General features: G+C 40.1%; 3 protein-coding genes across 5 annotated transcripts; 1 reads left to right on the plus strand and 2 right to left on the minus strand.

The window, feature by feature from the left end:
* Positions 1 to 639: 639 nt before the first annotated feature.
* On the minus strand, positions 640 to 14,188 carry maco1b (macoilin 1b). 2 transcript variants are annotated; one of them, XM_053434710.1, is made up of 11 exons: positions 13,765 to 14,188; positions 12,228 to 12,369; positions 10,464 to 10,590; positions 9,250 to 9,373; positions 8,443 to 8,621; positions 6,141 to 6,696; positions 4,706 to 4,864; positions 4,337 to 4,519; positions 4,084 to 4,204; positions 3,425 to 3,599; positions 640 to 2,790 (listed from the first exon to the last, which is right to left on the minus strand). In XM_053434710.1, exons 1-11 carry the CDS (start codon positions 13,842 to 13,844, stop codon positions 2,588 to 2,590), a joined length of 2,049 nt encoding a protein of 682 aa, XP_053290685.1. In that variant the 5' UTR covers positions 13,845 to 14,188; the 3' UTR covers positions 640 to 2,587. The 2 variants fall into 2 exon arrangements, with proteins under 2 accessions (XP_053290685.1, XP_053290684.1); XM_053434709.1 differs by having other exon boundaries at positions 6,141 to 6,699; positions 13,765 to 14,187.
* A 1,245-nt stretch (positions 14,189 to 15,433) lies between these two features.
* On the plus strand, positions 15,434 to 19,570 carry rhd (Rh blood group, D antigen). 2 transcript variants are annotated; one of them, XM_053435446.1, is made up of 10 exons: positions 15,436 to 15,661; positions 15,986 to 16,166; positions 17,003 to 17,153; positions 17,280 to 17,427; positions 17,542 to 17,714; positions 17,853 to 17,990; positions 18,079 to 18,206; positions 18,291 to 18,370; positions 18,598 to 18,671; positions 18,761 to 19,570. In XM_053435446.1, exons 1-10 carry the CDS (start codon positions 15,511 to 15,513, stop codon positions 18,785 to 18,787), a joined length of 1,251 nt encoding a protein of 416 aa, XP_053291421.1. In that variant the 5' UTR covers positions 15,436 to 15,510; the 3' UTR covers positions 18,788 to 19,570. The 2 variants fall into 2 exon arrangements, with proteins under 2 accessions (XP_053291420.1, XP_053291421.1); XM_053435445.1 differs by having other exon boundaries at positions 15,434 to 15,661; positions 18,598 to 19,570.
* On the minus strand, positions 18,900 to 23,624 carry tmem50a (transmembrane protein 50A). Its single transcript, XM_053435452.1, has 7 exons — positions 23,483 to 23,624; positions 22,839 to 22,948; positions 21,788 to 21,900; positions 20,710 to 20,777; positions 20,344 to 20,436; positions 19,656 to 19,716; positions 18,900 to 19,568 (listed from the first exon to the last, which is right to left on the minus strand). Exons 2-7 carry the CDS (start codon positions 22,938 to 22,940, stop codon positions 19,523 to 19,525), a joined length of 483 nt encoding a protein of 160 aa, XP_053291427.1. The 5' UTR covers positions 22,941 to 22,948; positions 23,483 to 23,624; the 3' UTR covers positions 18,900 to 19,522.
* Positions 23,625 to 24,801: the final 1,177 nt, after the last annotated feature.

Below are 24,801 nucleotides of genomic sequence, written 5' to 3' on the forward strand. Positions count from 1 at the left end.
TGAATAGGATTTTCTGGTTTTGAAAAGAAGGATTTAGTGGTTCTTGAAGGCCAGTAACCAGTGTTTGGACAGAGATGTCATTATGCAGAGGGACACTGCGCCCTAGTGGTAAAGAGAGGACAATGCATCTTGGTGATCTTCAGACTGGAGTGTGTCAAAAAATGATTCTCAAATACTTTTTTAAGCTTTTTGGGGGGGGAATTTATGTCAGATCTGTCATAAAAAAATGTCCACATGTAATATGTAACTTAACTTTAACTTTGAGTATTTAGCAATGCATTTAATTTGAGTGAAGTAATAAAATGATTTAGGAAAGATGACATTAGAATAAAATGAAACTGATGGGCTGACAGTTTTTGATATGTAATACAGGAATGGTTGAGATGGCTCAGAGGTGAACTTAAACATATATACCATAAAATGTTGGGAATCACATGAGAAACATGATTTTTAGTTAGTTTCATTTCCGACCAAAATCAGTGACATCTTGTATTAGAACCCCTTAATAACAAACTATAAATAAATAACGATGTTGAGGTGTAAACATCTGTAGTAATACAAACTCGTATTCAAAGCTGAAGGAGTGTTTAAAATCAAGACCCGTGGTTCGGGGAACAGCAACAAACCGAGAGAAGTCAATTTGCAAGAAAAAAAAAAAGTTTTATTCCTTGCAAACCTCACAGAGCGAGAGCACAGCCAAGGTCAGACCTGGGGAGAAACAGAGCAGCGACTGTGGGCATAGAAAACAAAAAACAAACCAAAATCCATTTACGATATGCGAAAACCACACGCACAATGGTCATTTCAGATGACAGCGAAACCACATCAGACTTAAGCGATTTTTCTCCCTGCAGGAAAATAACGATAATACCAGAAACGGGAGTAAAGAAAGCTGCTTTAAAAAAAAAAACAGCCACTTGCCCGACAGTTGCAAATACTGTAACATTCACAAAAGGAAATGTTTGACTTTCTAGTCCCTTACTTTTAACTACACGGTCTACTACAAGCAGGTGACCACTGTTCTCTACCTGCTAAACAGATACTTCCATTAAGTGATATCCAACTGGATATTTGACAGAAAAAAAAACAAATGTCAGCCAATTTATTTGCGGTACATTCTTGAACACATTACTAGAAGAAACAAGCATTCCAGTCTTGGCACACAAACTGAAGTGGAAGATTAATAAATAATAATATTTAACTGTTAATATTCAAGTTGGCGTTTTCCGATGCTGTGTGTACATTGCACAATCCATCTTTATAAATTTCCCTTTCAAACAGCGTGTGTTTTCTACAGTGCAACTTTTAGTTGAAACTCAAATAAAGAAAAGAGGGAGAGATGGCTTCAACTGAGGGAGTTGGGGTTTAACAGCCGTATGGATGAGCTTCTTTAGAGACTTGTGTGCAGTAGACTCTTTGGTAGATAACATCATGCCAATATACTGACAACAGGCAAACAGGAGTACAATGAAATCTATTGGTTTTGGTGCTTACCACTTTATCTGTTAACTGCGATGTCTATAACAAAATGGACAGAGCTGCCCTCCAGGAAATTGGCTGGAAAAAATGAATCGGCTTCTGAAGTCAACTTTGTCCGTCTTGATTGAGCGAGGGCAAATTCGTATCCATTCCACCTTAAGCCAGATGCTTCACAACTAATTTGGGCTGGGCAATGTCGCATTATCTCTCAGTTTATGTCCCCTACTCAAGGCACTGTGATCATGACAACTGGAGAAAGACGATGCGGAGTACTGAGAAGCTGTGAACTTGCAGTCTTCTCTTCCTGCACTTCATCAACTTAAGAACTCTTCAGAACTTAAAGCCAACATTTAGAGCTCCTGGGGTTTGTTTCTTTTCAAAGTCTGTTTCTGTTTCCAACATCAGATCTTTTCCAGCTGGTTGAAATCGTCACTTAAGAGAGAAAAAAAAACAATTAAACTGTTTACCACCAAACCCCAAAGCAGCGGAGGGCCGGTTTAATTTGACGTCTGATTGTGGATTGAAAGAATAAATAAAACATAACAGAGGAGAGAGTCTGTGCCAACTTTGCACTACATTCTTCTGGTTTTACAGATGTTGCCTTACTACCTTGCGAGAAAAAAAATCTGTCCAAAAAAACGGGATACAAGTCAAGCTGTATGATAATGGAGAACTCGTCTTCATGATTGTAGGAAAAAAATAAAATAAATCAACCTAAAAAAATAAATAAGAAGCTATTCCCCAGGACCAAAGAGCAGGTAACAGGCTGCAGTGTGGGGAAGGGAGAGCAACAACCTTGAGATGAAGGTACATACCCGATTCTGTGAGGTTTCACTAGACACTTAAGAGAAAAAAAATCTGGGACTTCCTAGTTGACATGTCCATTTTAAGTTTTTTTTGTCTTTTGTTTTAACTACAACAAATACAGTCACACAATACAACATCCTTCTGACCTGGCGAGGAGAGAACAAAAAACCCCAAGAAAAAACAATGTTCTCAGCCACAGACATGCCGAGCAGATTGGAAGGTGGTGGGCCTGCAGGTGAAATAAAAACTGACGAGAGTATGGATGGAGGGGAGGAAAGGATGGAGGGGCAGGACCAAGCGTTCACTTTTTCATTGGCTGGTAAACAGAGGCATTGGGGTCGAGGCCAGAAGGATTGGTGTCCATGAACTTGGAGGAGTAGTGGGGGGCCACGGGGTTCATGCTGCTGGTGTCAGCTGTGTAGGAGATGCTGGGCATGACGGCCATCACTTCAGCTATCTTCTGCTTCAGGTCTTTAATCTCCTGGTCCTTTTGCAGGATTTGACCTGGAAGAAGACATTAACAAAAACAAGAACTTAAATATATGATTACAACCCAAATATTAGTACGAGTCCTCACACTCTAAAGCTGTTTTCAGACATGAACTCTGGCCACATCCAGTATGGATGTAGACTCGTATGAAAGGAGCCTAACAAATCAGCGAGTTTCCATTCAGTTTCCAAACACCTCTGTCCAGTGCCCGTCCAGACTAAAAAGCTGCCCAGCAGTCTACAAACAAAAGCAGGGCTAGCAGCCTTTCCAAACTTCTCCATTCAGTGCTAAAACTCTGTAGTAGTGTGGACGCCAGACGTTATCATTACAGTGATGATGCATTGTCAAACAAATCATTTGTATGGATGTAGCCTCAGTTGCCTTTCATATATGAAGAACGCAACAGGAGATTGTCCACATTCACAGCAGGAACATTCAAGCGAGGGCGGGCGTCTATTTGTATTCTTCCAGTGTTCATGTCCATCTAGTGTTCATCGGTACAACTTCCTGCTGCATCCTCACTTGAGCTTACTCTGACACTTTCCAGACATTTTACTAGGCAGCTGGCAGGAAAAGTTCCAGAAAACATCCATGTCTGAAAGCAGCTTCAGTATCATGTGTGAATAAACATTTAGTCAATCAGCCGACCTTGTGCTATCTCCAGTTGTCTCTTTGCATCTCCCAGTGCAGAGAAGAGGTCCAGTTTGATCCTTGTCTCTGCACTCAGGCTGTTCTCCAGGTGCTGGGTCTTGTCCTGCATGGCTGACAGCGCAGACATCAACACCTCTGTGTCTTTTTCATTCTCCTTATATTTATGAAGCTCCTGAGGAAGAGAAGAGAGAAGTCTGGAGGTGAGGGTCTGTGGCTGTTAATTTAAAACTGGGTTAGGGTTATGGTTAGGCTGGCGACTGAAGGTTGTGTTGTTGGTAGCACTGTGTAAATACCGTCTGACAAAAAAGGCTGTTAATCATTGACTGACTATTCTTAGAAAGTGTATTGACTGCTTGTTAGGACTCTACTGTGCTGCTTTCTGTGTGAGCACTATTGTTTATTGAGATAAAAAAGTTAAAATAGGTTAAGAAGTTTAACATTTTCTCTACATTACCACAAAAAAATGTACACTGCTTACTTGACCACCCATGCATTAGCTGACACAGGCAGAAAATCTAAAAAATAAACCAACTCCCCTTACAAAAAATTACACAAAACCAAAAGATAAAAAAAGATAACTACATGCAAGTAAAACATTTGTTGAGAATGTTAATAATCTTCTACAAGTGATTTAATTTAAAATTATATATCCTCACCTGCACCTTCAATTCAAGCTCTCGGATCTGGTCCTCCTTTAGCTTGATATCCAGTGTTACTTTCTTACACTCTGTTTCTAATTCCGTAATTCGTCGCCGCAATGTGTCTGTGCACTCCCCTCTGTAAAAAAGTATGAAATAAAGTATTGAATTACATTAAAGCTAAAAAAACAACACACCTTGAAAGAAAGAAGTGACAAGTCAAGAGTAAAATGGTTGAAAACTTAATTTGTAACATCAGATGTGCACGAACCTGGATGCTGCTGCTAGTGCTACTGCTCTGGCTGCTGTGGCTTCCTCTAACTTCTTTCGCTTCTTTTCCTCTGCAAGTTGTTTCTCAGCAGTGGCTCGAGCTTCCTGCTCTGCTTTGAGCCTCTTCTCTAGTTGGCCTACAGCCTGTTTGTCCTTTTGCTTTGCCTGCACAGCATTATGAAGCCTGCAAGTGCAGAGGCACACAAATACATAGCATGAAAATTCTTCAACAAAATGTAAGAATCTTCTAGAAGATATTTCCCTAATCGGAAACTCATTTATGAATTTAAAGCATTTCCACAGTAGATTATGTAATGATTCTTCTGATAAAGACTGCTGTTTTCTTACAGTGACAATGAGCACAACTCACTTGTTCTGAAGCAGTTCATTCTCCTGGCGAAGTTGACCCAGCTCAGTGCGTATGGAGCGCTCTGCGCTGCCCAGTGAGCCAAGCTGGCTGCGCAGATCCTGCTCTATTTGCCGGCTGGCTTGCAGGTCCGCCTTCAACTTTTTAACATCCTGCTCCAATCTGTCAGAGGTGGGAGAGTTAAAAGAGGAGACGCATTGATGTGCTGCTTACATGACATTAGCATGATCTTAAGAAAATACATAACGCTGCCTCTGTAAGCAAAGATCAAGTTGAATTCCAAGAAATATTACACTCTAGTATCAATACATGTATATGTATGTAGCCAGGGATAAAAGACTCTTCATGTTTTGGTCTGTATACCTCAACCCTTCATTGTGCAAAAGTTTAGATCACAGATGAGTCTCTCAGAAGCAAAGCTTTGCCTGAATTATTATTGCTGCCAAAGCCATCTCATATTTAATATAAGCAGATTTATGAATTACATTTAAAGACTCTTAATTCAAATGTTAATGAGTAAGATACACAGCCAGATACACACTCAAACTAGAATGTGATGCTACAGATATTGTTATATGTGGTATGTTTTTCCTATCTGCTGTCAATTCTGGCAGTCGCCAAGAAAAATGTGCAACAGAAATCCACTTTGATTTTTCAAATAAGTAACACTTTAATTCATAGAGCTGTGTCTATGAACTTTCTGTTAGAATGTGGAGCCCCAGGAGAAATCCTGCCACACCGGTGTCCTGTTGCACCCTAAAAGATTCTATAAAGCTTTTACCGGATGTCTTTACCGTCTCATGATGTTTGACACAACATGAAGCAACTGAGCTGTTCAATTATATATTAGTCACCAAGTACTTGGCATTAAGAACCATCAGTTACAGCCACAAATATAATCTAATTCTGTGGGAAACACTGATGACCATCTGTTTGCTTTGTGCAGGTTCTCTTACATCATCAATGGCCAAAACTTGGGAGGTCAATCGGAGCAGATTTCAGTATTTTAAATGGATTTGTTTTAGCTGCATAAAGCAAAATCAATTTCTGAGCATGCGTTTGTCTGCTCCAGGGACACAAGAGGTCAAAATGTAAATGGTGCGGTCAATAAAAACACAGCAGTGAAGCATAGAATAAAAAAAGCACAAAATAAACAGCAGGCAACAAAACCATTTCAGTCAATGATAAGGGTAAAGTAGCAAGCAATGTAAGAAAAATTACAATCATGCTTTAAAAGTACTGCTATTGAACAGTTTGGTTTCTGTATTCCTTCCACATCAGACCCACCACACTCCATTCTTGACAGAGATAATGTAAAGTAAGAGGATAACACCAAACAAAAGCAATGAAGCAGGTTTCCATATTCATGTATTCATTTGCCAAACTTTAGTATATTGACTAGTATATTAGTCTTAATGAATTTGCATGCTCTTCTTACCTAACAAGTGCTTCTGGCTTGCTCAGCTGGTTGTTGGGGATACAGTTGTCTGTGGGATCCCTGTGAGAGCCACCCGACAACCCCTTCGCTACCAATAGCTTGTGCTTCTTCTCGTTCTTCCCTGAGGAAGAAGAAGATGGTGGTGCAGATGAGGGCACACTGCCGTTGGTAGCACTATGGCCACGGGGCGAGGAGTTGAGCGTTGCAGCATTGCTGCTAGCGTTTTTGTAGTTTTTGGAGGAGGAGGACGACGAGGAGGAGCAGGAAGAATTGTTGTCCTCTTTAAGCAACAGGTTCTCTGTACTGCCCAGCTCTGTGGCCAGTCTCTTGTTGTTTATATGGTTCTCCATATACTCCATCTCCTGGAGTTTAGAGTCCACTGATGATGGCAGAATGCTGTTGCTGTTGTGCTGCTTTTTAGTCTCCCCGCCGCCCCTTCCCTCTTTCCCTTTTTCTTTATACTCTAGTTCTGGCAGTGGCGCAGATATCTTTTTATTGGCTGGGGCACCGTTCTGTGATACTGGAGGTGTGTCCACTTCAGATATTCCTTTTGCTGCTGCTGCAAGAAAACAAGAAATGAAAAGGGGACATTTATGAAATAGATATGACAACTGTCTTGAGACTTCATCTCCTGTTATATCTGATGTGTGTAAATCTACATCTTTCATATTTTACAAATGCTACCACACCATCACATTTCAGTGATCTTTGCCTTTTACTTACTGGTTGTCTAGTCCCAACTCATATGCTGGCGACAATTTTCCTACTTACTTCCCAACATATTGTGGTCGAACACTCTATTTTGCTTATGAAGGTTCGTAAATGAGCGAAATAACCTGGGAGTATTTAAGTGGCAGCCATAATAAGCACTATTTAAATTATCTAAATGATAAAGAAAGCAGTTTCAATACTTCCTCACCTATCTATTTTAGTACAGGTTATTCTTTTTTTAAAGGAAATGACAAAATGCCACCTCATAAAACACATTGGGCAGCAACATTTAAAGTGATGGGAAATCATGCATGGATGGCAGTTGTGACTAGACAGATCCATGTAAAAAAACTGAATAGCTGTTTTATTCTCCTGACACTATCCAGAACTGATGTAAATCCTCACATGATCATCTGAGCTCCTGATTTCTTCATGTCACATTAGTTCAGTCAGGAGTCATTTTGAACAATAAGCTTATTGAAATTTTGGTTGACAGTATCATCATCATGTCAATCCCCCAGTTGTGGAATGCACAAAATGTTCCACTTATCAAATATATAAAAAGGTAAAAAGTACTACCAGGAAACTCAATATTGTCTCTGAACATCTTTTACTCTAGTCCCTTGCTAATTTTTTAAAAATGTTAATTCAATTATTATTACAATTGCTCAACTTACTTAACTTGTTTATATCTCATGTCATTTATTATTTCAACATTTCAGTCCAGTTTCTTCCCCCAAGTAAATGATGTTTAAATTTTCCCTCTGTATAAATTGAAAATATCGACTATTATGTCATTCTGTTTTAACTTTTTTAAGAATTGTAGATGTAAGCACAGTTTGTCACTAGGCAGTTTCAGTCTGTTTGTAGCTCAACGTAAATTTCTTGACCTATGACGTTTTCCACCTTGGGTCAAGGCAAAGAGACTATTTAGAGAATATTTTGACTTTTTAACAGCAGCGTAGGATTCTTTTCAAATCTTTGCCTGATAACATACAAAGAACAGAGCCTCTTGGGATGAACATATTTATGTGTACCTTACAAACTCACAGACTTTGAATAGAGTGGGAATTGCTGCACATGCTGCAAGTCTAAGGTGGAGTAATATTGGAGTAATGTCAATAGAGAACTTGAAAGACTTATAGTTATGATGAATAGTTTGTTTTTAGGGCCCACAGTTTTTAGGGCCCACATTCCCAGATTAAACATTAAACTTCACATAAATCAAACGCACTGTATTTTCTCAACCTTCACGTTGCACAATAGCTGTAAAGACGTTATGACTTTTTTTCTGTTTCATACATTACTGTATATTTTTACAGAATAATGGGGGAATAAAGTACCTGCTATAGATTTTACAACAGTATTCAATGACTGATGCAAAGATAACTGGCAGAACTTACGGCCCGTGGATGCGGAATTACTGACTCCCTGACAGCGAACTATCCAGACACCCTACATACCTATTTCACAACATGTCCGTTTTGTGATTTTTTACATGTCTAATAAAACTGTGATTTTATTATCCAGATCTCATATGAACCTGAACTGTGTGCACACAGTATGAAACGCACATGGGTTTGAAGCCTACCTTCTTCTGCTTCTCGCTCTTGCCTCTGAAGCATCTGTTGCTCTGGAGGAAGAGCCTGCTGCAGGAGCTGCATGTAAAACTCATTCTCCTTCTGCACCTCCTTCTGCTTTCGAAGACGCATCTTATAGCTCACGTAACTCTTAAAGCCGAAGCCAAGCGTGACCACTGGGTATCCAATGCTACAAAAGAAGGTTATAAAAAAAGACACTTACAAGTCGACCCTTTGATTATAGTTTGAAGAATAAAAAGTGGGGATTCAGTCAAGGACTGAATCCACACTTTTAAATTGACTCATGTTATACAGGCTAACAAACCCAAATCCAGCTGAAATGTAAATTAATCCTTGGAGTAAAATTATTTATTCCTCTTAGCCTTATACAATACTGTGTATGAATGAGTACTGATTTAAGCCTCCTTCAGATCACATGAAAGTGCAGACAGACCAATACCCAGGATACAGCAGTTCCTTATTGCATAATAAGCTATGTTTGAGTGATTAACTCTTTAAGATTTTCAGGGGGGGGGGGGGGAAATCAACCCTAAACTGATTTTTCATGAAAATCAGCAAAGGGAATAAAATTAGAGGCAAGTAGCCCACAACAATGTGACATCACTGACCTCATGAAGTCAGAAACGAATGACAGAATCTCTGTGTTTAGATAAAACAGTATTTCCTTCACATCAATCCTCAGCACCATGGTGACAAATTCACAGTCGACGCTAAACTCAGACATGCCTTTTCAATCAAAGCGGGAACTTCAAGAACAGTGTGCTGCCGCCCCTTGTTAAAACAAAACAGTGGCTCACCAGTGTGCAGCAAACGGACGGCACAAATCCACGTGGAAGTTCTTCAGGTCTTTGAATCTGATGGCTGCCTCTATGTACACAAACAGTATCCATAGAGACACTGTGGGCAGACAGACACCTCTCTCTGAAAAGAAAAGGATGAAAAGGTTAGAACTGGGCATTAAATTGTGTTCATAGTAAAGAGCAACAACTAGCAAAGCAGGCACAGAATACCTGGCCATAATAAAAAAAAAAAAAAAATCATAAAAGACACTGCCTAAAATCTTAATTTTATAATATTTTAGCTTGAGAAAGGCTTTAATTATATTCTCAGTGACATTTAAAGAATTTGGCATAAAATGTATTGGTTCTTTTATTGAACAGTAGATTATAACCCATACTAAAACAACAGGTGCAATACTGGTTGTAAAGACACCGATAACTAAGGCCATAAGATTATGTTGCAACCACTTCAACTGTCCCAACAGACGGTGGCAGGGTCATTCGCCTTGATTAACATTGGTCTGCCTTGGTTTACTTTTTCTTACCCTGCACACTTGCAGATACAGAAAAGGTTAACAACTGGTAAACACTTGATGTGTTCGCTTCATTGCAGCATTGCCTCTGACCCCTTATGACAGTGTGGTCACGATAGAGACATTATCCACTGTCTCCTTTGCTGTAAGACACTCACACACCTTAACCTCCGGGCTGTGTAAAGGTCAGAAATGTGAATACTTCTATGGTTGTGAATGTCTTGTCAGTTACGTTGGAAGACTCTGAAAGTCACTGGTGACCAAATCTGTGTTTCTCCCTCCCCCAGCTGGCATTAGGATTTCAATCTGACACCTGGCCTTTGGTCAACACAGGGGGTTACCACTAAATCAGAGTGACAACTAATCTGTGGAGTACAGCTCACTTACACACACCATGCAAAATTCTAAGAAGCAAAATGTGAATGTGAAGCAAACTACTTTTCACACCTGCTTTTCCCAGAAGTATGAAGTAGAAGCTGTAGAAATTACATAAGAGGATTTATCTTAAATGTCTTTTGAGAAAATAAAACGAAAGCTTGGGTCAACGGAACATCTGTGGACACAAAGGTCAACTTTTGTTCCTGAATTACAAACCAGCCCCCGTAAAGTCAAATCATCACTGGCATTTTACCACTTCTCCTATGCAGCATTAGAATAAAATAATAAATTACAAGAAATCTAAACCGAAAAGGGTCTTACCTGTGTGCCAAACATATTGCACCCACACATAGGTACTGGCAGCGAAGAATAGCCATTGCACTGGGATGAAGAGGAGGCAAATAATGTCCGAGGTAAACGCCACACACACAAAGAATACTGAGAAGGCCTGTAGGTGAGAGGAGAGGTAGTTACAATTAACAAAAAAAATAAGCAGGGAAATGAGATGTAGATAGTATCTCTATTAGTATTTCAAAAAATTACAATGTCAGCACATGAAGTATCAAAATTTAAACCAAAAAGAAAATGGTTTCCAGGCTGACAACTAGTGTTTAATTGTTGGACATCGGTTCAATGAATGATCACAGCCCTATCTGTATCATTTGTAATGGGAGGGATCTCCTCCTGGGTGATAACTCCATATTGAAATTATGAACAAATTCTACAGTGACTAAAGAAATATTAGGTGTTCTTTTCTCTCCTGCTACATCTTTGTGAGACAGACGCACCAACACACGCACACCTACACAATGCATTTCAATGAGAACAAGAAAACCCACCATCTGTAGTGAACATATAGATAAATAAAGTTATGATACATTAACTTTTTTTTTTTTTTTTAAGATTTACAGCGAGAGTAATGAACTGCATGCCTGATGAGATCTATAGATATATCAATGTGTATGTCATGTCAGATGAGGACGATCCAAATAAGCAGCTACAAGGTAAAAACAGTTTGTTGTTTTTGAGATTGTTCATTTCTAGCGAAAAACTACTGATTTGTGACATCATTGTATACCTGCTGCAGCACCTTCTGCCCGCTACATTTGTAGATGCTTTCTCTCAGTATTCTGACTTACAGATTCTCATAAAGTGTCTCCTTCATTTGCTTGGATTTTGGTATGTCAGAATGAATGCTCTGTGTGTTATTCTATGATTATATGATGATTATCATCTGACATTTTACTCCACAAAATCTCTTTTCCTCTTGTAGGATGAGGTAAATCCCTGATGATATTTACAAGTACATAAGAATTCTGATCATTTGGAGTAGAAGGTAAGGCATGGATTCACTGCTTTGACTCATAGCAGACACAATTTAAGCTTACTAATAATAACAATATGGCATATTATAGCAACACATTGTATATATATATTTAATTCATGTGTACAGGCATTTGGACTTATGGTGGAATGATAAGTCACGTTTTATAGCGTGTGAGACAATTGTCTACAATGTGATTCTGTCTGTGTGTGATTTTAGACATAACAGAAGGCTGAAAAGGCGGTCCATGTCTAAAGTCGGTATCCTTGTTCAAGCTCCGCATTTCTTAAACTGCTTCGATATGTGTTGCTTCTTTTATACTTGTGCATAACTAACAACGACTTAGATATTTAGTCAGACATTTGTCAATAAATTGTTAAAGTGAATAGTGTGCTCCAGTATCTTATTTTGTTTCTGTCTGTGAGAATTAGTCCTATTTTTAGCACATTGTTTAATACTAAGACAACCAGCCTCTATTTGCTGAGGGCCTGAAGCACAACAAATTCCTTCTACACCTTAGCATTTACGTTTGTTTGGAGCTCTGATTCAAACCGGCCTCCTAGCAGGAAATGAATACACCAATAATTTTAGTCAACACTCAGGTACACCATACAGTTTATAGATGAAAGATGTGTGTGCCCTCCACTCTGTGACAAACTGTAATTCATAACATACTTCTTTGCATTTTTTTTATAAAGATGACAAACGTTTCTTGAGAAGGCATAATTCCGGTCTAACACTTTATACTATACTATACTCACCAGCCCCTGGTATCTAAAGGAGTCGTAGACACTCCGGATGAAGAGCCAGAACGGCCAGAGGTACTCGAACCTGAACTCTAGTACAAAGTCTGCCAATAGCACCAGTGCCCACACCACCAGGAACTTCAAGTACAGGAAGGTACTGAAAAAAATGAGCAGAAAAACTTGACATGAAATGCTTGAAAATGCAAAAATGCCACAACCTTCAAAAGTGTGTATTTTCATATTGGCCATGTGATTTGTCCTGATAAAAAGGTGCTCATCTTTACCCTCATGAGTCATTAAATTTATATATCAAAGAGATTGCACTTGATGTGGGTGTGCGTTGAGTAAAGTGTAAGATGCATGTCTCTGGAGCTGCTGTTTGACAGATTAGGTGCTTGTGTGTGCTGCACTTAGTCTAAGCAGCTTATGTTAAAAACTGCAACTGGGTACAAGTATATGGAAATGTAATAGACTTCTGCAGGAATTCTGTAAGAGGCCCATGTCTTTACTTAAGTATGATTTTTTGTGATGCTGCTTTGAACATTAGGACATGACAATAGTTCATACGCATTATTTATTCATGACTGTATTTCTTAAGAGTTGTTGAGGTAGCTCATGCCCAAAGAGTGATGATGTAAATTGCTGCTGGATCTTTCCTGGTGTCACAGTTAATACGATAAAGTAATTTGATCTCAGTTTACATGTTTCTGTTGGAACAGTAAGACCCAGAAAGTGACAAAGTGGGGATGTTCTTTGAGATCCAACGCATGATGGTTGTGTGAGTAAGGTGGTGGGGGGGCGTCTGCTCAATAATTCAAGGACTTCCCTGCAACTCTGAGTCTAGATGACATGTGTAACAAGTGGCTTCTAACGCTTGGTTTATCAGACACATAGGAAGTCATAAAGCTGTAGCACCTGTCAGGTGAAGCTTTAAAGACAGTCAAGCCAGTTTAGTGTCCAGACTGACTAGTTGTAACGCAGACTCAACAGAAGTCAGTTTAACTGGCTGCAGTCTTATCGTGTTTACGGTTAATAATAACATGGGTTTGAGTATTACTGGACGAGCAAGGTGTGTGTGGTGAAGTTGGCAATGAGCACAACAAGCTGCTGTGGAGCTAGCCAACAAAAGTTACATTAGCTGACAGGGGGCAGCTAATTCGGACAGAGCTAGCTGATGACAACTGACGACACATGGGAGGCTGTTTGCTGAGTATCATAAAAACCTTATTTCATACAGTATCGCTGCTGTTACAGAGACTGTGTGACATGGCTCAAACTGTATTGCGGCCTAACGCCGCAGCTAGCTTAACAGCTAACGGTGCCTTCCAAGTGAATGTACAACCATAACATAACGCTAGCATACACTTGGCTAATACTAGCGGCTAGCCAGGTTAATAAAGAGTGCTAGCGGCTGCAGTTAATTAACACACGAGTGTTAATGGCAGTAAAACCCACGCTCTGCAGAGACCAAGCCGCGGGCATCTCCATTCAGTTGCCCTCGTTTGAGTCGTGAGGAGGAGGAGGACCCTCCGCCAGGCTCCATAGAAGTTACCTGCCGTATATACCCTCGGTGATTCGGTTCCGTTTCAACGGCCGTCGGAGTTTGCTGCAGTCCGCATTGCGCCGCTTCATCCTCCTCCTCTTGGCTTTGGCCTTCGAGCAACCACTGCAGTCTTATCCAGTTTTCCTGCGTACGCGGACAAAAACAAATGTATAAATGAAGTCGCTGTGGTTGTGCGTCGCTGTTGTTATTTTTCTCTCCCTGTTGGAAACAAAGAAATAAATAAAGCACTCTATTCGGGAACCTCCTCTTTTTCTCTCGGCGCAGGCTCAATAAGCTTCGAGCCGCCGCGCTGTATTGTACTTTACGTGCAGTTGTCAGACGGCTGGACCGTCCAATTAATGTCTCCGCCGAGGCCGCTCCGTGTGACGGATCCGGGGATGAGCCACTCAGGTCGCACCGCGGCCGCTCGGTCACTTCCTCTCTCCGCCAAATGCAGCGGGACAGAGCGAGGAGCGCAGGGCCGCTCAAAGAGGAGCGTCTCCCCCCTGGACCAATCAGGTGTCTGTGGACCAATCGGGCCCCAACGATGGACCAATCAGCCGCTCGGGAGGGCGGGCTCAGTCGTAGAGGTTCCTGCTTTTGGTTTATTATTGTGGGCAGGGGACAAAAATGCGTTTTAGGGACAAAATACCCTTTGTGCCGAACAGAAACATTCAAACAGTATACGAACTGGAGTTTATTATATTTGGCCCACGGCCATGTGCGCTCTCTGTGTTTTGCAACCAGATTAAAATGTGTATGCATTGTCTCTATAAGCGTGCGTTTGACACAAATCATTAAAATTATAATTTATTGTACCCGTAGATTTACATCATTAGGATCTTCCTTGATCTTCAGTTTTCAAAAGTAAATTAAACACACACATGCAACTTGACTTTTGCTTTATCTAATCTATTCACTGATCAGAATGACAAAAAATCTAATTGGTTAGATGTTAACATGATGGAAATTAAACTTTGGGAAAGAATGACTTTGGTCTGCAAAAATAAATGCTAAAATATCACTCAGCAAAATTCTGTTGCTGATATTGAACCGATAATTTACTGAATACTTTTCCTCTTGGTTGATCTCTTCAGGGTTAACTTCTCAAGAATTGAAATAGTTGAGCTGAAGTTTGGTTCAGATATTCATTGTGCCAAGAGGACAAATCCTAATAACTTATCCTCAGTTACCAGCTACAGGTAAATGTTTTCACATATGCACCAGTCTATCTAACGGCAAGAAGTGAAGATCAGTGACAGAGTCAACAAATACAAAAGAATAAAGCCTAATAAAACACAAACCAAAAAAGCAACACTAGTATCGATACAAAATAAATGTTTGTAAAAGTATTCTGTCCCACTGCACCTTACTTTATTTATGTCTGTGTGTATTCTCTCCATATTATTAGATTTCTTTTCTATTGCCATTTCTATTCTTTTGTCTACCTCATTTTGTCTACCTGCTGCTCTAACAAGTGGATTTCCCCACTGTGGGATCAATAAAGTTTGATCTCATCTTATTGTATTTATTATGTCCCAAACTTTCTTTCTAATATATAGTCTTAGTGTTCTTAGTTCAAATAAAAGACAGGTTTCAATGAGCTACAAAAATCAAACTTTAATATGCAGGACCAGTCCCTTTTCACTCTGCTTGCCCAGAGCTGATAAAACAGCTGTGTTTAGGGTTGCACCCTTATTCAGACCCTTCCACTTGCGTCAGTTGGAATAGAGAAGTGTGCAGAGAACATCTCTAATGGCTCCTCGTTACGCGCCAAGTCTGCGCTCCCGTCTGGCTCCTGTGCTGCTCCTCCTGCAGCTGAGCTTCATTGTCATTTATGCCTTTTACACTGAGATCCAGTACCATGGAAAGCCACATGGGGACACCTTCAGTAACATCTACCCAGGTGAGTAGTGAATTTGGAAGAGAGTACAATCGTAAACACCTCATTATTCATTGAAGAAAAGGGCATTTTAAGCTGCATGTTGTAGCTTCTTTAAAAAGCTAAATAAAGTCACTTTATATGTCAGGGATCTAGGGAGGGGCTGCAGTTATCGCTGTTGCTTGATGATAAGCTCCTACAGTTACTGGCTGTTTTAGGGGCAGACGATGTGGGTTGTCTCCTAAAAACGCAGCAAAAATTAACCAGAATTGACTGTATTAACACATTTGTTATTCAGATATGTGACAAATGTGTTTAAAAACATGCTATACGTCTCTCTTACTGCAGAGTTCCAGGATGTGAATGTGATGGCGATTTTAGGCTTTGGCTTCTTGGGCACTTTCCTTGTGCGATATGGTTTCAGTGCCTCGGCCTTCAACCTCCTTGTTGCCGTCATGGCCACACAGTGGGCACTCATACTCAACGGTATTGAAGCTTACAGTGGAAAGATACGGCTGGATATGAGGAGGTAGCACATCACATTTTATTTTCAATGATTTTATGAACGATCTCTTCTAGTTCCTGTACCTCCATCTTCATCCTTGACCTAAAATGTTGGATGGCTTAAAAAGTTCATGCAGCCAAATATTGACGAGACAGAAATAATGACTATTGGCCATGACACGTAAATACACGTTCATTTGCTCTTGTTTGGTTTATTGCAATTCTCTCCTGCCTGAGCCAGCAGAGTTTACATCAATTTCAGATTAACCAAAACACCTTTCACCAAATCCAAGGTCTCCAATTCTAACTTCTCTTCATTGATACATTTGAGAATCGATTTAAACCTAATCCTCTCTTAACTTTTCTTCTTCCAAATGTTCCAATTGCCTAAAACTTAGTACCCAAATTCAAATGGCTTAAGTTTTTGAATCCGGCGATTGCAAATACCCCAATGTTTAGTGCCTTAATGTGCCAGAGACAACCAACAGAAGGGAAGATGAGTGGTGTGAGGATACGGGCATCCTGAGGGAGTTGAGGAGGAAGTCTGCTACTGCTTTCAAAGGATTTTTGGTCTGAATTCACCTTCATGGCTTTGTTTAAACCGTCATTTATTTAAACCAATTTTCTAATAATTCCATAGATGTTTTGTCTTTATTGGTTTTCTCTTTCTCAACCATCACATTTTTATTCTGTTATTTTTCCATTGTTTATTCTCATTTTGTCTAATGCTGTGTGATCTTCAAATTGCTTTTCTATTAAACTCATAAAGCATCTTGTAAACGTGTGTTTTGATAGATGCTATATAAAGAAAGTTCATTGTTAGTATTATTATCATTTTAGAGTTTTAATGTTTTAATACAGCTTGGTAGAAGCAGAAATGTGCACAGCATCCGTCCTCATTTCGATTGGAGCTGTACTGGGGAAGACCAACCCTGTTCAGCTCATCGTCATCTCCCTGCTGGAGGTGTCAGGGTTCATTTTGAATAAATGGGTCCTGCAGAATCTGCTCAAGGTAAATAATATTTTATCCTGTGTTACAGCCTTCCATCAGATCTCCACACCAGTGTATTGGTTTGTCCTGAATTTGACAGCACTGTATACCGCTGCTTCTGCTCCTGCTGATGTTCCCTGCCTGCAGGTGCGGCTGGTGGACAGCATCATGATGCTACACATCTTTGGGGCTTTCTTTGGGCTCATGCTGACTTGGATCCTGTATCGGAAAGGATCAGACGAGCAATTTGAAAAAGAGACATTCCACCACAGATCTGGATTATTCTCCATGTTGGGTGTGTAATACTCATAGTTTTTCTTGTGTAACTGCTAGGGTTTGTTGTGCAGAAGGTGTGAATGCTGTCCTTCAACAGGAGAACCAAATAGAAACCCTATTCTCTATTCTGCAGGGACTGTGTTCCTCTGGATGTTTTGGCCCAGTTTTAACTCGGTGCTTGTGGATGATCGTAGTCCCGGGAGGAAGCTCGAAGCCGTGTGCAGCACCTACCTGGCCCTGGCTGTCAGTTCTGTAACGGCAGCTGCCGTGTCTGTGCTCTCCAGTCCCAAGGGAAAACTCAACCTGGTACAATCTGACACCTGATATCTTTAACATGTGGGAAGGTGCCTGCCTTGAGACCAGGAAATCTTCCCTAAAATTAAATCAGTCAATATGCTTGGTGTCGGCATTATCTGATTCTTTATGCCTTCGCTCCTCTGTCAGATCCATATGCAGCGGTGCACTCTTGCTGGTGGTGTTGCTGTTGGTGTCGCCATGTCTGTGGTTCATCAGCCATGGGAGGCCATGATGATTGGATTCACTGCTGCTGTTGTATCAACCATTGGACACAGATACCTCAAGGTTTTTTGTTATCAACAATAAAATAACCATTTTTGTCCATAATCAAATAATGTATATCCCGGATTCCTGATAATCTATTATTTTCCAGACTCAGATGCTACTTGCATTTCAATGCCACGACACCTGTGCTGTTCTCAGTACACACGGACTCCCTGGTCTACTGGGATGGACAGCACATCTTCTCCTGCAGATTAAAGACTGTGAAAACCACACAACGTAAGAATGCATCAGTCATATGAAAGGTGTCAAAGCACAGACAGCCGCAGAAAAGCTGTGATACCTTGTGTCCTTCATTTGCAGAGCAATCCGGTTTGCTGTGTTTCACATTTGTACTCTCCTCCTCACCGTCACTATAAGTCTTTCCATGGGAATCATCACAGGTAAGTTTCCATTTTTAACAGCCTCAAATAACAGAGGACAGAACATAAGGAGGTTCTCAATAAAATGCGTTAAAGTTATGTTTTCAGTATTTTAATAAAATTCCCTTACAACGCCTCTTTTAGTGTTCTACAATTCAAAGGATGAAAACACCAGCTGTATATCGATTGTGTTTTTATTTTCACCATTCGTAAGCTTGTTTTCTTAGGGACTTTTCTGTTTCTTTAAGGACTTATACTCAAGTGGGACTTCTGGAGACCACCCCAGGACAAGAAATGTTTCGATGACCAGGCTTTCTGGGAGGTATGTAGTCAACATTATATTCCCCTTTCTACAATGAAAATAACGTTTTCCAGTGAGACTCAAAGAATAATTATTTCTATATTTTGCAGTTTTCTAATCTAGCAGTAAAAAAGTGAGCTGGAGAAAGACAGGCCAAGATTCTGGAATCCTGGAAGTGAAACATATTTTCACCTCGATGTATATAACAATATGTAAATGTTTTTTTGTAAGAATGAAGGTTTAACCAGATAAACATGAATGTAGGTAATTTATTGTTCAGAAGGTTTTTGCTTAATTTTGTCATATTTCTCACGAAATAACCTTGGATGTTACACAAGCAAAATGCATATGAGTAAGTATAGCAGTGAAATAAAACAATAAATTTGGATGATGTTCAGAGCTGACAGTGTTTACAAACAACCCAATATGGTTACATTCGGTATGTGTGTATGTGTACAGTATTTTGAAACATGGCTCTTGATATATTTTGTATCATAATAACTTATGTTATTTCCACTCAATAAACAGTTCAAATTAAATGACATCGTAGCGGTCAGTGTACCCAAAGGAAACATGGACAACTCAGAGCAGTTAATCTTCCAAAACACACATTTTGTTATACACAACTTGTAAACCATTCTAACTAGGCTACATTTAACAATTTGCCACATTTGAAATTACTTAAACTTACAATGATTCTATTACAATTTGTGCTTAGTTATGATTTAGCTATTATACAGCAAATGGTTTAAATTAAACATGTTAATTTTAATGCTAAAAAAGTTTTTTATATATATATAAAGGGAAGCATATTGTCTCCTACAATATAGAAAGCAACGTGTAGAGCAGTGGACATAAAGACACGCAGTCCATTACTGCCACAGATCCTCTGTGCGTCCAAACTTGAAGACCAAACCCCTGCATGGAGAGACAGGAGGGTTGTATGAGAAAGTGAAGGTTGAGCATGGGTTGAAAGTACGATGCCACTGAGGACTATTGACTTACCCAAAGAAAATGAATGCATTCTGGAAGAAGACGGCAATACCCGGGTACACGACAGGCTTCTCTGCAAAAGAGAACAGGTTCAGAGAAGTTATAAAGTGGGGCAGTTTGTACAATTTGGTACAGTATCATACTTAACTTGGATCATATTTGTTTCCTATGGTATGGATCTTTAGGTACTCCTGTTTATTCAGTCTCTCTTTCGAAAACACAGCTCATTTATGTTGCCTTTATGTATGAAAACCAATACATCGGTTTCAAACAATGTACAAGCCAACAACTTCCATGTTGACCTGGTTGTTAAGCGCTACATCCACTAGAGGGGAGGGTGGAGTCAAGAGTTTCTGACACTGGGATGATGGAGAAAGTCGTAATAATGTAAAGAGACAAAAGTGGCCGTGTTGTAAATCCGTTGTGGTCTGTGACGCCATTTGAAAACACGTTGTGGTCAAGGGACACGTGGACGGTAGATCAATTGTTGAAATTTCTTGCTCATGTCCTGTTAACATTACCCCCGTGATATCCAGTGGCACTGCTCCGTTCAGTCCTTATCTCCAAGTTTTCACAAAAAGTCCACAAATAAGGAGAAAATGAAAGCAGTGTACGGACAGGAGTGTCGTCCATTTCGAATGTGTGAGACCCTTACTGACTAGTCAGTGTGACTTGCGATGTGCCAAGTGTACAAACTTACGAGGCACCACAAATCCTCCAAACAGAATCCACATGGAGGCGATGAGAGAACCAAAAGCCAGCATGAAGCCAATGAAGAGCCACACTCGTGCACCTGCAGACAGAGATAGAGGCGGTGGATTAATGTGGGACTCAACCTGGTACTTCTTTATGGGTGTGTGTTTTACTGCACATGTGTTGCAATGGTTGTACAAGGAAACAAAACAGAAATTAGGGCAAGGTATGATAGAAGCTACGTGTGACCTGCAGAATAATTTAATGACTAGAGAGGAAACCCTCAGCACAAATGGGAAATTAACTGTATGTGGAGAAATATGCCCATAATACAGAGTAAGTTAAGTCATCGTGTATTTTATACCACACTCACCCGTCTGTCCAATGCAGCCTTCACTGTAGCTGTCTCCTCTCACTTGTCCATTTGAAACGGCATTTATCCTAAATGGGTCAAAGGGGGGGGGACATATCAGAAGCTTATTAATAAGTTACATTTACCAGATTGCTTACATGGATTTATATGCTGTATACATGTCTCCACTTAAAATGGGCTCAGACTAAAGGAATTTCAGGGCCTGTTTAACCCTGATTCAATCCTACCCCAAAATAATTTACCCAGATTGTTTGGTAGTCTGAGGGGTTGCAGAGCGATTCTTACACCGGATAATTTTAGATTATGTTTGATTGATTTAGGATTCAAAATTGGGTTGATTGCGTCAGTACTTTCTGAGCAGAACCAGAGCAGAGAGAGACCGGAGCAGCTGATGGTGCACAACAAAAAATAAATTCTGCTTTTGTCTATTACCATTATAGCAAGTTTTCGCTACACGCTTCCCCATGAGGTCACAGGAGACTTGAGATGGTGTCTCGCTGCGTCTGGAGCATTAATCATAATAATATCTTGAAGTACCTGATGTGCCATTACTTTCATATCTTAAAGTGTGGGTTAGGGTTAGGGTAAGGGTTATATTCTCCTTATGTTCGTAGTGGAACCCAATTTCAAAATTCGTAAAGTTTGTAAAACTCCAGTGTGGTCTGAGCCCAGCTTTACTTGGTACTACTGAGGCTTGTGGATGTAGAAGCTGAAATGCCATGGAGATGGTTTAGTCGCTATAACATGTATACCACAGTATGGAATTTCAGTCATGTGATGTCAGCTGCAAGTGGAAATAGACTTGACTTGCAGCTAAGACTGGAAAAGAGCTAAAGTCACCAACCAGTAGTCAGTAGACTGTAAAGGGAAGACTAAGGAAACCAACCCCCCTATCATACTTCCACCTGTTATCTTGTCACCAAAATGCTGTACTCATTTCATGTAATAACAAATGTTCTATTTCAGTTGCAACTTAACAACTCTATCAGCTGAGATAGATGGGGCCACAACACAATTTTGCCAAACTGAACGTGATTATATTGCCTACGAGAGAAATAGTCCACAAAGCCCAACTTACATGAGAAAAGCCACTGTAGCAATGACTCCACAAGTGTGGTAGGCGTGATGAAACTCTCCCTGATCAGGATATTTCACTGCCGCGTCGATGATGATCCACCAACCAGTGAAGAACTGCAACAACACGATTCATAGTTAGTCAGAGGAGATCACTGAGGCTGCTTTTAGACGTGCACTGAAGTCCAAACATTTTCAATTTTCCTGAAATGTGAGTATGTGAGAACGCAAATGCCTCCGTTAGATATTGTTTTGCCAGCCCCCTAGTAAAAATATCAGAGTGAGTCCAAGTGAGAATACTGCAGGAAAAATGTGAAAAGCTAGTGGATGTATTGATGCGTTTTTCTAAAGCATGACGGACACAATGCAGTTAATTTGAGACTCTAAATTGACTATAAGGATGAATGTGAGTGGGAATGGTTGTCTCTAAATGATGGTCCTGCCAAACGCTGGTGACCGTCATCCAGGATGTACCCCTCACCCAATGTCCACTGGGATTGGCTCACTCGTTCCTAAAAAGAATAAGCGTTATAGATAATGGATGAAGAGAAGTTTCTGTTTACTCTTTACAAACAGGAATCCCCAATTTGACTCATTCTGTACAGATTGTCGCAGAGGACAACATATTATACATTATTATAACTGAACCTTATTGAAGCTTCTGGAATAAACTGGAACACCAGCGTAGCGTAGCTCACAGTAGTCTCCTTAGGGTTGTTGCAAGTATCACATGACCACTGAAACATGACCTGATTGGCCGGAGGTCTGCTTTTTATGTGAGACATTCGACAGATTTCCCCTGGTATCCCAGACGTTTTATAAGAATTTTGGGAACTGAAATTTAGGAGTTGAATTTATTTTAGCAGTCCAATAAATGTACTTTGAAAGTTGAATTTTTTTTATTCTGAATTTGTGAACATTAAAGTGAAAATTACTTTTTGAAATTTAAAGACTGAAAAAAGACATTCAGTGGCTAAAAATACAAATGCATAACTTCAATGTAAAGCAAATTCAGCGCTGGAAATTCAAAAGCTTTGAAATATCAGTGTTCATACCAGCACTCCAGCTGCTACAGATGCGATGGTGTTCCTCCTCTCGCCCCAGTCCACATTACACTCGCAGTCTCCGCACCGGATTCCGTCCAGAAAACCTGACATGGCTCCAACTGTTGAGTGTGAAAGTGAAAGCAACCTCATTAACTTCAGAGCAATACTTTAATCTAGATCGACGACACGATAATCTGTGATCAACAGTGGATTATATAAATATGTTTATATTATCAGATGGATGTCTGGAAGTATGTAAAATCAACGTGTAGCCTACTTCCGGGCGCAGCAGCTGAGCAGTAAAGATGATGCTCAGCTCCCTCAGTCACACACTGAACATCAACAACACAAACTCCATCTGTATCCACTAGACCAGCAGCAGACTAACACATCTTTAACCACCAGTGTGTCGACATATCACGTTAACACGCATCAGAAGCACGCAGAGTCCACACCGCACAAACAAACACGGCCGTGTCGAGGCTTTTGTTCATCGCTTTGATACCAGCGAACATTTCCTTCAAGGTTTCTTCCTCCTGCGTAAGAGGCGGAAAATAACGTCGTAGCTCGAAGGACAGCGTCTGAACCAAGCGACCACCCGCGCCTAAATGTCCTCATATCACGCCAAAGTGGTTTTGAGATGGATTGGTTACCTTTTAGTCGCTGTTATGGTTCGGACCCCCCGGTTCAACCAGACTCTGCTTCAGAAGGAGCTCGGGTCACGCACATGCGCAGATAGTCCACATCCTGTACCCGAGAGAGACGCTGCGTTCAGGAACCGTGGGACATGACGGGACTTGTAGGCAGTACAAGTAGGCAGGCACGTGCACAGACATTTTAGGGGGCAGGTGCTCAAACCAAAAAATGGGCACCCATCGCCAAAGTTGTTTATGAAATTAAAAATAATAATAAATAAATAAAAAACACAGTAGGATATTTGATAATAATAATAAAACTTATAAAAGTTTAATATTTATAATATTATGATGATTGAGAAAGTAAATTAATCATAATGATAATAATGATGGTGATGATGATAATAATAAAAACAATAAGACGAAGAAGAAAAAGAAAAATAAGAAAAGGTATCTATCTATCTATATAACACATTTCAAAACATAGCTACAAGGTCCTTCACAAGTTAAAAAAAAGACTTGTGGGCAGACAATCAAGAAAAACTAAAATGGTGCTCACCTCCGCCATGGCCCAAGAGTCTCCCTAGATTTAGTAAAGCTGCACCACAATCCTCCCACTCATAAATATCAGTCATGTCTGATTTATTTAATCAAGATCGTTGTATGATACAAAGGAAATAGTGAAAAATTTCGTAATAATAGCTAAAGTAAAAAATAAATAAATCTTGGAATTTCCAATTCGAAGTCAAATTTTAAACATTTGACTTCATCTAAAATTGATTGTAGACCTTCAGTCATTCGCTCTATCCCCAACCAAATAGGACATTTGTGCTTGGTTGGGACATCATGTGTGAGTCACATGGGGCCGTAATGCCTCCTGCTAACCCTTTCATTATTCACATTCTCACACTTTGCTTTCAACTGGGTAGAGGACTATAAAGAGCATGCTGTATGCGAAGCAGTGGTATCACACAGCATCACTCTCTTGAAGAAATCATGGACCAGGGGTTTTTCCTGACAGCAATTGTTTGCAAATAGTCATATAAGTTAATGAAAAGCCTTGCATTGACACGTTTAACCCCATTTTCCTCCCTCCTTGGAATCCAACACTTCTTCGGTAGTATTGCAAAACATTGCTGCCAGGTGCTTGACGATGCAGACTGAGACATTTGTATTACTTTTTTCTGTATGCTATCCTCATTTCGGTGAGAATTTATTTTATTTATGTTGCATTTAGGTCAGTCCACATTACTCTTTTATTTTCATGTATTATAGATTAATGCAACATGGAAGAAAGATATTACCCTAAGAGGAAACCGAAGTGGAATCCATGGCAT

This window comes from Pleuronectes platessa, chromosome 11 (assembly GCF_947347685.1).
Source record: "Pleuronectes platessa chromosome 11, fPlePla1.1, whole genome shotgun sequence".
In the NCBI taxonomy this organism is placed as follows: Eukaryota; Metazoa; Chordata; class Actinopteri; order Pleuronectiformes; family Pleuronectidae; genus Pleuronectes; species Pleuronectes platessa.